This window comes from Filicampus tigris, chromosome 1 (genome assembly GCF_054856515.1).
Source record: "Filicampus tigris isolate MCC_2025a chromosome 1, RoL_Ftig_1.0, whole genome shotgun sequence".
Lineage (NCBI taxonomy): Eukaryota > Metazoa > Chordata > Actinopteri > Syngnathiformes > Syngnathidae > Filicampus > Filicampus tigris.
In genome coordinates this window covers 22,576,015-22,589,079 of record NC_141217.1, presented here as the reverse complement: position 1 = coordinate 22,589,079, position 13,065 = coordinate 22,576,015, and the positions used below count along the sequence as shown (strand labels likewise).

The 13,065-nt window shown below is 39.6% G+C and overlaps 1 protein-coding gene across 1 annotated transcript in view; it reads left to right on the top strand.

The window, feature by feature from the left end:
• Positions 1-13,065, top strand: part of sema3g (semaphorin 3G) — a 53,227-nt gene that overhangs the window by 27,889 nt on the left and 12,273 nt on the right. Inside the window, exons 4-6 of the mRNA XM_086026851.1 lie at positions 2,999-3,118; positions 9,963-10,053; positions 12,806-12,922. Of these exons, the coding sequence (XP_085882977.1) occupies positions 2,999-3,118; positions 9,963-10,053; positions 12,806-12,922 (328 nt within the window). The remainder of the gene's footprint in view (positions 1-2,998; positions 3,119-9,962; positions 10,054-12,805; positions 12,923-13,065) is intronic.

Below are 13,065 nucleotides of genomic sequence, written 5' to 3'. Positions count from 1 at the left end.
ATGGGTCCAGCCCCCCTCAACCACAAATGATCAGTACTTGTAGTTCGCGTACATCATAGTATCAGAGTTCAACGTTTTTCTACCGTTTAGAATACTTGTGTACACAAAGTCTTTGTATGTACAAAGTCCAAACAGAAAATTTGAATCTGTGAAAAGCTGTAATGTGACACCCATTGCAACACCCAATTTTGATTACTTAACTGATTCACTTTGGTCGATTTTGATGAAAAATGATCTCTTCCACTTCATTTAGTGTCATTACTAAATGGTTTCACTGGTAGAGGACTTGGAGCATAGCGTGGATCTGGCAAAGCCCAAGCAGCTGTGGAAGTGCTTCCATATTTGTCTTTGATCGTGTTCATCCATTACGACCATTTGACTGTCATGTGGTGCGTGCGTGCTCTTGAGTTATGTCAGTCTGTAGTAGGGGGCAAACCACAGACCTGGGAGTATAAATGATTTGTGCCTACATTAAGTTAAGTTGGTCTTGACAGCACTCCTGCTAACAGCTAACAGCTGTTAGCAACAAGCCATCCACGCGGCCACGTGATACTTGATTTCAACAGTTAGAATTTATTATTTTAATATATTTTGCATACTATTAAGCTTCCACTTTTATTTGAATTCTATATGCGTGTTTATATGTTTTATATTTTTATATATTACATTGGTGTCCAAGCCTAACCATTTGTATCACCATGGATTAGTTAAGAGGTGTTTGCGATTGTGAAATTATGTATCAGTTGAGGGGGGAAGTTGTAGGATCCATTTGTTTCAGACATCCATGGGCACTCTGAGGCATTTCCGAAGCCATCTGTGGGATCTAGACCCCACAGTTGGTCTCCTTCCTACTGGAGTCGGCCATTATACGTTGCCTCCATAGATGTTTTAGCGGCATCTGAAACAGATGCCTTCCACCAATGTGGGGAAGGAATGCTCTCCTCTTCGCCGAGTCATTTGTCAGATGACTAAGTTCCTCACTCTTAACCCAAGTGATCCAAGGAGCTAAGATGATGGGGGCTGTTTGCCCCTTAGTAGGGTCTCTCAAGACAGGCTAAGTGACAGGTCGGACAAAGAAGGAGTCATTAGTCAGAGGACTAGTGACCATGCCTATCCCAGATGTGGGGCACCAGGGCATTACCATGCATTTGGCAAAGCTCACATCCTCTGTAGACACATCCGCAAAAACAAATTGTTTGTCTGTGGTTGAGTCATGAATGAACTCTTCCCATAGCCGTAGAAAGAAATTAGTCTTGTCCGCCTAATACCGTTTTACATCATTCACCATGAAGCAGAAAAGTCACCTGCTATGCAGTGTATACTGACAGACAAATAATGACACAGACCGTTCCACAATTTTGAAAGATGTTTGCCTCCCTTTTTTCTATTTGGGTCAGGATAGAGCTATTCCTCTGAAGGAATAAAAAAGGTTGTGGGTTAATAAACCTTTACAAACCAGGAAGTGGCCTACTAACATGTGGACCTACCAATGAACATGAATTGCTTTTGTTACTGGTTCAACCTTGACAGAGGTGTGCGCTCTTCTGAGTTCTATTGTAATCATCGCAAACTCTTTAAATTCACCTGAAAAAAAAAACTATTGGCCTTGCTTGCAAATTTCCACAGCATTTTTTCGATTTTCTCGACTTGCTAATGTCATGTGGCATTGATAAAGCCACGATAAAAATGATGTGTAACTTGTGGCACCCAGATCATGTTTCTGAAATCTAAAGACCACATTTTTTCCATATATACTGCTTCTTTCTTACATGTGGGACACACATGTACCCATTGCCTCTGACTTCAGCTTTACTTCTCTCAATTACTGCATCATTTTGGAAGCAATTCTGGCTTTGTCTTCAAGTGTCAGATAAAGTTGTACTGGAAAGGTACTTGTAGTACTTTGTTCACACGGTATGGTAAAGTTTCTTTCATCATGGAAAAATTAACGGAAACATATTGAAATTTTGAAACCAGCCAAGCTACTCAATTTATAATAAAATGTCTATTTTCCAAATCTGGAAACATTCATGTTGAAGCTACCGCTGCAGTGAAAAAAAAATATTGAGAAAAAAGAAAGCTTTTTAACTCTTTTTATGGCCTCAATAAAACCCACCCAGATATATAAAACTGTAAAACCACGATTGTATAGAGCTCAGGCATATTTCTTTATGGTCAACATTTCATTCCACTGTTGGCCACACAGAACTCAGTCCCTATCGTAGGATTTGTTTCGTCTTTGTCTCAAAAGTGTTTTGTTTAAGCAGAGAACAGAAGCTCAGTAATCTCCCTTGATATGACCCTCCTCTAGACTACTGAATCAATCATGATCACGAATGATGACTGATCGACAAAGAATGCTTGGTTTAGAGTTGATTGAGGAAAAGAAAGTAAAATTTTGAGGGTACAAATTTTGTCGTGGATATGGATAGACTCAAATTTACAATGAAAATGACAGTAAGAAAAAAAAAAAGGACCGTTTTGCCCTAGGGCTCCCCCCAAAATTGTAAAGTCTAATTTTCAATAGATGTCAACAGCTCTTGTCTTTGTTATAAAATCAACTTGAAATAATTTTAGTCTGGATGAGTATATATATGGACAGCACAGCACACAACTTAGAGCTAAAACAACATGCACTCTAGAAAAAAAAAGCCCAAAAAAACAATTTCAGTCAAAAAGTTCAGACCGCAACTTTGGTCAGTTCAACCCAACTTTAAATTTCACTGAGCAGAGTCTTTCATATTCCATTAAAATAAAAAGTCTTTGTTGGGCCTTCTTACCAACATGGGGATCATTAAGAATCGTCAAGAAATAACGTTCCCTTGGCAACCCTGAAAATCAGCTTATCTACATTTGGAGGACATCTACAATTTCCCTCTGTGTTTTGAATGATGCAATTCAACACTTTATTTGAGTAATGCCCGAGCGTGAGAAAGCTGATCTCAGCACCAGAAATATATGCAGTAAGTCTCAGTCATTGTGTTTCTGCGTCTTGCAGACGGAGTGTGCCAACTTTGTGCGCCTCCTGCAGCCATACAACCGCACTCACCTCCTGGCCTGCGGCACGGGCGCATTCCATCCCATGTGCAGTTTCATCTATGTGGGCCACAGAGGAGAGGTAAGAAACACACACAACTTTCAACCTCAAGTGTGTAATCACTTCACACAAAGCCAAGCTACCATTGCTGGAATAGTTAATTAGCCAATAAAAGTAGTATAGTTAGTAGTATAGTTAAAGGTAAACTTTAGTTAACTTTATTCATGTAGTTAGTAGACTTATATTAATGTCATAGTTGTATTCTGTTTTAATCCTGAATTGTGCACTTTTTGGTGGTCATCACAGTGGAACGTCTAAGGTCATTCACAATTATGTTTGAGAAATACTGGTTTCTCTCTGTTCAGATTTTGAAATGGTGATGAAGAGAAATAATCTGTTCACGCATCTAACTTTCGCCATCATAAAACCTTCATTAACTGTGCAGACAAAGCTGTAAAGAAAAGTTTTTCTGTGTTGTAAGTGTGAAAATAAGTTAACCACTGTAAAACATCAAAACAAGAAAATATTCCACATTAACTTAGCTAACTAATGACAATGTGTGTGGTAATGCTGGAGTCGTACTGCTTTTACTGGGATCATCTTGTCATGTTCTTCTCTTATAACTCCCCTTCTTGAGGCAAAAAAACCAAACTAAGAAACAGCAAAACATACTGCCAGTGGTAATCCTTTGCTCGCTGAACTGAGCTCTCTTGCTCTCTCTTAGTGGTGATTTGAACTCCAAAGTTTTGAATCACCTATCACCCGCCTTAATTATAAATTACATTCAACGTTTTGAGAAGAACACCAGTTTTTCATTTCCATACGTGCGTCTTTTGGCTAACCATTCACCTTGATGGGAATCTGGGCAGAGCCTTCTTCTCAAAGCCAAACAAAAGACAAGAATGGATGAATAATAGTCATTAAGACAGATGTCGACATCACAGCCCAAAGTGACCCAGCAGGAGGCAGTCAAAGTGGGCACAAGGAGAGTGGAACATTCACAAAGAGGAAATAGAACTTTGCGGTGGGAAAGTGCCCAACTGGTGTGTGTTTCAAGTGGAGCGTGTGGTTTTAGTTGCTACACTCAATGTGTGTGTTCTCCTTGGCGCCATATATTTGGCCTCAACTCTCAATATGTCATCGTCACTGAGTCCAAGCACTATGTCACCTCCGAGAGCCATTCAAAGTCCTCCTCCGCTTACCCTTAAGTCAAATCTACTGTTAGTGTTGCCAAACCCATGCTGAGACGCTGACACACAGACTAACCAGCCAAGTTGGGCCAGCCCCACTTCAGCTTCTGATGTCACACACTAGGCCACGCCCCTTAGAGGCGCACATACAGCACTACAGCTGTCGTTCTTGTACCAATACGCAATTTCTTCATGCAGTGGAATCACAAGTTACAAACGTCCCTTTTTACGAGCAATTCGGGTGACACGCAATATTTTCATAGAAACTATTTTGATATACAGTACGAACTGTCTTGGCATGGACGAGCAGTTGGATCTGTGTTGTGTTTCTTCTTGCGTGCGCAACCATCATGGTCAACATACACACTACAATGCTGTAAACCGAAAACTACTTGTATCCCCCCGCGGCATAAGGCCAAGAGCCGTTTGCATCTATGGCCGGAAGTTCCACCTCAGCATCCTTGGTCGTCTAATCACAAATCTAATAGTGGCTGTGTTTGTGACTAACGTGGTAGCCTGATAGAAGTGCCAAAATCATTTCATTTTTGTCCCCCCCAAATATTTACAGTGTGTATGTCATTTATTGAAAAGTAGTGTCCCTTTAACAAGAACGAGAACGAATGGTTAATGTCAGTGTAATCACGTCATTGCCGCGAGGTGCAAGTTCCACCTACCTATAGTACATTCACCCAATCAAAGATGCCAGAAGCAGCGGCATTTTAAAAATGAAAGCGGAAGTAGTTCCCATGTTGAACTTTTGCTAAACAAGCCTAAAAAAAGCACTAAACAGTCAGAAAGTGTTATGGTCTGTGTTTTGAGTTTTGTCTTTGAGGTCAGTTTCATGCTTTTCCTTGTGTTCCTTTGTCTCTCGTTAAGTTATTGAGTCCACCTGTCCTTGTCATCCCGGTCCCCTGTGTTAACCAACCAGCTTCCTCCTACCCGCTGTGTCTTGTCCAGGTGTTCGTCGTTGTATCGTTAACTTGTTTGTATTTAGTTGCCAGCTTTCGTTCAGCCCATGTTGGTTCATCTGTTCTATCCTGTCTCTGTAAGTCTTGTCAAAGTCCAGTCCAGTCCAAGTCCAAGTCCAAGTCCAAGTCCAAGTCCAAGTCATAGTCATAGTCATAGTCATAGTCATAGTCATAGTGTTTGTTTAGTTGTTTTGTTCCTGGTTATTTGGGTCTTCGACATTTTTGTTTAGTATTATCCCAGCACCTTGTTTGTCTTTTGTTTTACATTAAATACTTTATATTGCACACGATTTCTGCCTCCTGCATTTGGGTCCTCCTCCACGATAAACCTGACAGAAAGGCTCCTAAGAAAAGGGACAATTCTAAAAATGATCAAAACATATATTTAGCAAATTCGATTTTAATGACACTGTGATATTCACTTTATGATTTTATTTTTGAATAGAAAAAGGCACGTTTCCCTGGATCATTATTCCAAAATTAACCGATGAATTAGAAAAAGAAACAAATTATGGAAAAAGGCTCTTTTTCAGTAGAGGAGCTGTAGTCTTCCCCTTTCCAACCTTTTTAGTTAAAGTTAAAGAGTAATAATAGTTATCATGTTTTCTCAAGTATTTTATTTCTTCATAGTGTGTTTTCACTTATTTATATATTGAATTATATTTTTATTTAAACACACACTGGTAAAAAAGAAAATGTAAGTACAATTTAATTTTGGGGATGGAACGGATTAATTGCATTTCCATTCTTGTCAATGGGAAACATTAACTCTACTTTACATTTCGAGTTACAAACAGACTCACCTAACTACTTAAAGTTTTCTTAAGTCGTAACTTGAGGTCCCATTGTCTTTTGTTTTATGACGTTTTTATGCAATATGGTACAATTTGATTTGTTAAAAACATGTTACAAAAAATATGCGTTTTGGGGTGGCTTATCACTTTATACTGTATGAATTAAATATGATATTGCTTTCCAAAAATGTGTGCATATTTCTAGTTTGAAGCAGTGAATGTGTGCACGTGTTTATCGTGGACATACTGATGGAGTGTACATCCTTGAATGTCAGCTGAAAATATGCCTCCAACTGATATTAAGTACATACCCAATATATTTAAAATCAATTTGTCATTTCAACTCTATGGCAACTGTGCTTGAATTCCAAGTTAAATGTTATTTTTTTCAGGCTGACGTTTGCTTAAAATTACCCGCAAATGTGAAAGCCGACATGACTTTTGTTTGCTCTTAAACACACTTGAAATATCTGCCTACGTGTGGGCTTATCTTAACAGCAGTTAAGCTCAGCATCAGGTAGTCGGTCTGAACACACCCTCCCATGGGGAGTGGGTTCGTTTATTTAACCAGTCGTTAACTGGCGTAGAATACACACCAGAATGTTTGCCTGACCTCTGGAGGGAACCGAGGCTAGTAGCGATCCAACTGGACCCTGGGTGGGATGAACTTTAACCCCCACGCGTTTCATCTCTGTTAGGGTCAGACTTACATGTACTGGTTGTGTCTTTCTCATGCCATAGTTCTCTTTGCGGTGGCCTGACGTTACACTTCTTCGATGAGGAAACGCTGTTATGACGTTAGCTTGTCAGAGGTGACAGATTGCGGGTTACCATGGCTCCATTGTACTTCTTTGAAGGTGTGTTTATTGCTTTTTAAAGATAGTAATTAGAGCAATAAACCTGTATTTGAAGTCCTAAAGATTGATGATAGTGACACAGTGTCCCAAGCAATGTCATATACATGAAAATAAACAACAAAATGGAGAAATTGAACACACACAAAATCCCACACACATGCACATTCTAAATAATGTATTGTGTTTTCATTTTATCGGCCGTTTCGTAAATACCGCTATATACTTTACTATACCATATAGACTTTGTCTTGATTTTGTCAGGTTGTCAAAACTCTCTATGTCACAGTTTCTCTTTTTTTTTCAATTCCCTTTTAAGAAAAAAAAAATATGTCTGGACTCAGTCTTTCATTTCAAAAGACAGCAATGTTTATACAAGAATTGATAGATTAAATTAGAGAAAGAGCTTCCAGTGCTCTAACTCGAGTGAAAGTCAAGAAGGCAGACAGTGTGCCATTGTTTGACTGGGCAGTCAGAACACAGCGCAATGTCATGATGCATACAATCCAAATGTTTGACTTGTACCAACATTTTTTGAAGTCAGGTGTTGGGGTTCTAAAATTGGTCTCAGTCCCACTCCACGTCATCAGACAACTGCCAGAACGTGCTTCGTGAGTGTGTGTGCTTGTGTGTACTTCAGCAATCCCTTGTTTAAATGATAGTGGTGGTCTCTGATATGCTGTGCTTGGCAAAGAAGAAAATAGCACTCTTTTCTCGCTCCTCAGCACTTGAGTGTGTTTGTCTTGGAGGGGTTTGCCCAAACGGAATCAGCTGCACCATTTCTCTGCATGACAGTCATATGGCGCGCACAGATGCACAGGCAAATACACGCACGCACACACACGCACTCACACCAATAAAAAATTTGGGAAACCTGAGAATAAATTTTGTGAGGAGAGAAACTAGAATTAGAGTTTTTATATCATCCCATGCTTGGGTGGGCTTTCCCAGTGTGCTCCGGTTTCCTCCCACGTTCCTTAATACCTGCAAGTTAATTGAGGGCGGAGCTAAAAACACAACAGAATGATTGATGGATAGAGAATAGAACAGGGAATGGGAAAATAATCTCAAATGTTTGTTGTCTTTTGTTTACTTTCTGATCTTCTTTGTTGAATTCATCGAGACGTTCCACCGTGTTGCTACGCACTGATGTCACGTTATTTACAAAGTTGGCACAGTTGCCACACTCTCGCCTACACGATTGGTGTTGTAAGCACAAGCCAAATCACAATTTGTCCTTCCAAACCGTGCTGTGCTGAACTGGACTGGTTGAAATGTGGCTGAATGACGCATTCCGGAAAACTGAAGTAAGCACCAGCAACATGGAAACGTGCTTTGTTGAAATGCTGCTGCAAGGGGCAAATCAGTGTACTCCAACTTTGCCACGATGTAGTAAGCTGTCATCAGATGAACAATGGTGCCACACACAGTGAATGCAGCTTGAATCCGAGTAGCCTATATTTGACAATACAATACAATACAAAATACAGTATACATTTAATAGGTTCGGGACCCGTGAAAGTAAAAATATTTTTAACACGTTTAGCCCATCAACTAGGGGAGGGTGGTTGTTCCCCGCATAAGCTAAATGTGCTTGAATGGGTAATTTTCCCAGTATTTTTATGGAGCAGGCTTCAATGTCATCATGTGCCCTGTGAGCACTCCAGAGTGGAGGACTCACCCTTCCATTTACAATAGTCCATTGTCTGTTCAATGAACAGGAGGGCGAGACGCTCACGGTTCATTTGGAGGACACCTCACTCAATAACGTGGGCTTGTATCAAACGTGAGGGCCGCCCGTATGTCCTGTCGCCAACCTTTTTCTTGATTCCCGGACAACACAAATGCATTGGACTTGAAATGAGTCATGCCCAGGCAGCGCAAACCACACTGTCGATGAGTGGAAAAAAAGTGGAAAATCACACAATGCCAAGATATTTGTTGTCTATGCCACGGTCAACATCTTTTTACACCTGTGTGAAGTATATTAAAAAAACAAATATGTCACCAATCATCATCCGAATCATCATAGGTTGGGACTCAGGTTTTGTGATATCGACAATCTGACTCTTATATGGATTTGTGTTTACGTTCTTTCGCATTGGACAAAACGTTTCCAAATACAAACAAATCGGGAGGTCCACTCATGTTACGGAATGGATTGTGTCCAATCATGGAAATTTTACTGCACCTACTTTTCAAAATCATGAGGAAAATCCAGATAACATCCGATGGGATACATTGTGGTCGCGTGCAACTATGCTTTTCTGGTTCTAACTGACCTTTTCTCTACAAGACCAAAAATGTGAGCAGTTTGATGTGGTTTGCTCTGTTATGACAGTTGGATCACTTCTTTGGCATCTAAAGGGGGAAAGAAACTACATAATGACAGCAGAATCTTAAATGAAAACTATTTTAGAAATACACATCTGGTTCAGTTACAGTTAAATTAATGTGTACACAAGGAACGTGATGAACATATTTACTGGATCGGTTCAGCGTGAAAGCATATTGAAAGAATATTAATGGCCCTGATGCAATCTGCTTTTACATACATTATCAGTTGTTGTTTTTGGTCGATGCCTGTATTTATTTACTTTTTTATTTCTATGACCTTGTCCACTCCTCAGTAAAAAGGTTAAGCTCAGGGCGGATCTTCATTGGGAAACGGGTGGGAAACTCATCTGAACTCTGGCAGCTACACTGATCCCACACTTCCTTATTTCTCAGACGGCATCTTTGCTCAGACAGACAGACAAACAGAGTTCAGAGGAGGGGCAGAAAGACCCAAAAGAGTAGAAACAAATAAAAGTCAATCCTTTCCTTGTTTGCACATAGGATTACATAGACAGAGGAATATATTCTTCTGAAGAGATTAAGTCTGATCAACGGCTTTGTTTCCATGGACAGCAATAAAATAGCCATTGACTTTTGCTTGAAAAGAAAAACAGTTCAACCATGTAGCTACAAAGGAACACCATACTTTTTTTTAAAAACCATGTTTCACTTCCCTTTTCACTATCTAATATTAGAAGCATATACAGTGATGTGCCATGATATGATGACATAAGGACCAATCAGAACTGACCAGTTGAACATTGTGTTTGTGTCTCCCACAGCATGTCTTCACTATGGACCCTAAGAATGTGGAGAACGGACGAGGGAGGGTCCCGCATGACCCGAGCATTCCCTTTGCTAGCACCTTCAGTGGTATGTTCATGTTCTTTTGCTCACTGGCCTCAACTGCCATCTTCTAGGCAGAGATCTTGCACAATTATCACCCGTGGCAAAGGGTTGGACTGTGAGATCATAAAGTAATCGCCAGTCCTCGAAGTCATGCACTGGAACTTTGGAAGTGATGTGAATAGCCCCTTTCACACCGCAGGAACTAATTCGTGAACTTCCGTATCTACCCTGGTAGTTTGCGTATGTTTCTAAAATAAGAGCACTAACAGGAAGTGCCGTGTTAGCTGCCTTAATCTTGCTGACTGAACAGCACTTGACCATTTTGCCTTGTTGAGTGTAAAATGTCTTATCTCATGTTATGTACACTTCCCTATTGGTCCCTTTTGTCGTTTTACTATTTATAGTCTCATACTTGTTCAGATAAACATCGATCATCATCTGAAGCTCATTCAATTGTAATTCCGATTTTTGATCAACTACAATATGAATATTGTTGGAGGGAATGGTAAGCTATTTTAGATTGAAACAGTAATATGGGTAAAATTGTATACCTTCATTAAAATGCTGCGAAATAAAGTGGGCCAATTTGTGCCAGGGCTGAAAATGAGACCCACTCATGCCTAATGAGTAAAAAGTTCGAAAATATTTATTTGTAAGAGGTGTTGGTGAATGAGGTCTATTGTTAGATGAAAATGTAAGTTTTTGGAGCGCAAGTGGTGGGGGAAAGCTTACTCAGAACTCAAGCACATTTGAAATAACCACAATGCTCTTGGAGTCAAGGATCCTTTTACAGTTTAGGATATTGTGAATCTGTCTTCTCTACGAGCTGGACAAAAAGAGGTACCGAGTACAGTATATATGTGTGCAAATTTTCAGGTTGACTGTGATTTATCAGGGTCGTGATATCTGCAGTTATAGTATATGCTTGATTATATAAATGGGATTCATCTTTTTGGCCATATATTTCTTCTACCCGGGATTCTGTGCTCTGTTTTATAAATGAGGCCCATGTAGTGGATTCCTCCGGAGGGTAATCACTCACCGGTTTTTGAAGTGGCTCAGCCCCAGTCTGATTCTCCAATGATGAGCCCTTGACCCAGATGTCTTTTAGAAATCCAACCACCAACCTGCTGGCCTCTGGTGGGCCAACTTCCAATCCTTGACGGCCTCTTTAGACTTATCTGACAAATTCACAAAAGTATTTCTCTTGAGCTGGGCTGTCCTAATCAACATGGATCCAATTTCACAATTTCAATAGTGTAATCTATTTACACTACAGTAGAGGTCTTTTAAACATAATTTGTACACCTTACTCTCTGTTATCACTCTAACTTGAATTTGTGAAAGTCAGAATAATAAAACCTTTTTTGCATGTACGGTATACACCAGGGGTGCCTACACTTTTTCAGCACGCAAGATATTTATGAAATGACCAAGCCCAAATTATCTTATTTATTTATTTATTTATTTATTTATTTATTTATTCATTTATTTATTCATTCATTCTTACATTCATTCATATAATTCTTTATATGTACAATATATATTGGTGTACCTTGCATAACTGCACGAACCCATATAGTGTAAACAGTATACACTGTGAGATATGCAACAGGCATATGACCAGCTGCCCTCTATGTCAATGAAGTGACACATTTCACAATGATAGGTAGGAGTCTACTTTTTTTTTTCTTTTTTTTAACTCATTCACTGCCATTGATAGGCAGCTGTATCAATAGCATACAGCTGTGAGGTTTTGTAGTGATTGAGTTAATGACATGAGAGCTTGCAACATTCCCTTCGCAAGCTACTGGTAGCTCACGATCTACTTAATGGCACCCCTGATATACACAATGTTTAAACTGTCTGGACCACATTTTTAGCTCATGCTCCAGTTTCCAGTCTGCGACATTTCACCTGGAAGTCGCTGTATAAAACAAAAACTTTGCAACTAAATTTTATTTTGAAAACAAAGAACATAACATCACAAACCTTGTGTGCCTTTCTCACATTGTTAATTGTAAACAACACCAACCGAAATGGATTTTCATCCATGCAAGACCCAATGAAATGTCCTTAAATTAATCAACACGACAATGATATAGAGACTTTGTATTTAATGAACAGCATTCTACAGTTATACTTACACACATTTAAGCAGCATAGCTGTTCATTACATTTTCTGTGAGTCTACAGTTGTATAAATGATTTCAAATACCATTATGCCGTCATCTTTTAAAGGTTTTTGGTTAAGTAATAGTTTTGTTTTATTTTCTAATGAGCCTTTCCAAGACGTTTTTAATCCTGATGCTCATAGGGATAAATCAAGTATTTGAACAAACTGGAGAGGTCTCTAATCCTGTTTTTTTTTCCATCTGGATTTTCTTTTTCTGGTGATGTAGTGACATACAAAACAGAACTGCTTCTCACGCTGTGTTGCTAAAGGCCTCCAATTCTCCAGACATGACTGCTTAGGATATCTTCTGTATTTTATTTCTTCTTTCCCCCTGAGTTGTGTAAAGTGAGTCTGCCTCTCATGGTCTCAGTCGAGGATGCACTCTCACAAGTGTGCTCAATGGTGGGCTTGGGAGTGCTCTGGCAGTGAGCTCCATATCGGATCTGTTGAGTTTCCCCTTTCCTTCCATAGCTCTTTGTCATAAGCCTGGACCACAATGTTTAAGTGTCACCAACGATTTCCTCATTGTGCTAGACTCCTTCCTTTTTGCTGACTTGTTGCTTTCGTTTCACTCGCTCCCTTCCTTCCCTCTCTTTGTAGGTGGAGAGTTATTTACAGGATTAACAGCGGATTTCTTAGGAAGAGACTCCGTGATCTTCAGAAGTATGGGAGGTCGCTCCACCATGAGGACGGAGACTGACCATAAAATCCTTCATGGTAATGTTTTATCGGTCTGTCTTTCAATGCAGCAAGGGAAAACTCAGGGTTCCGACAAGGTTGAAGCATTCTTCATCTATGGAATAAAAAACATAAAAATTGCAGAATGTACTGTTATTCACTGTATCACAAATTACAAAGAA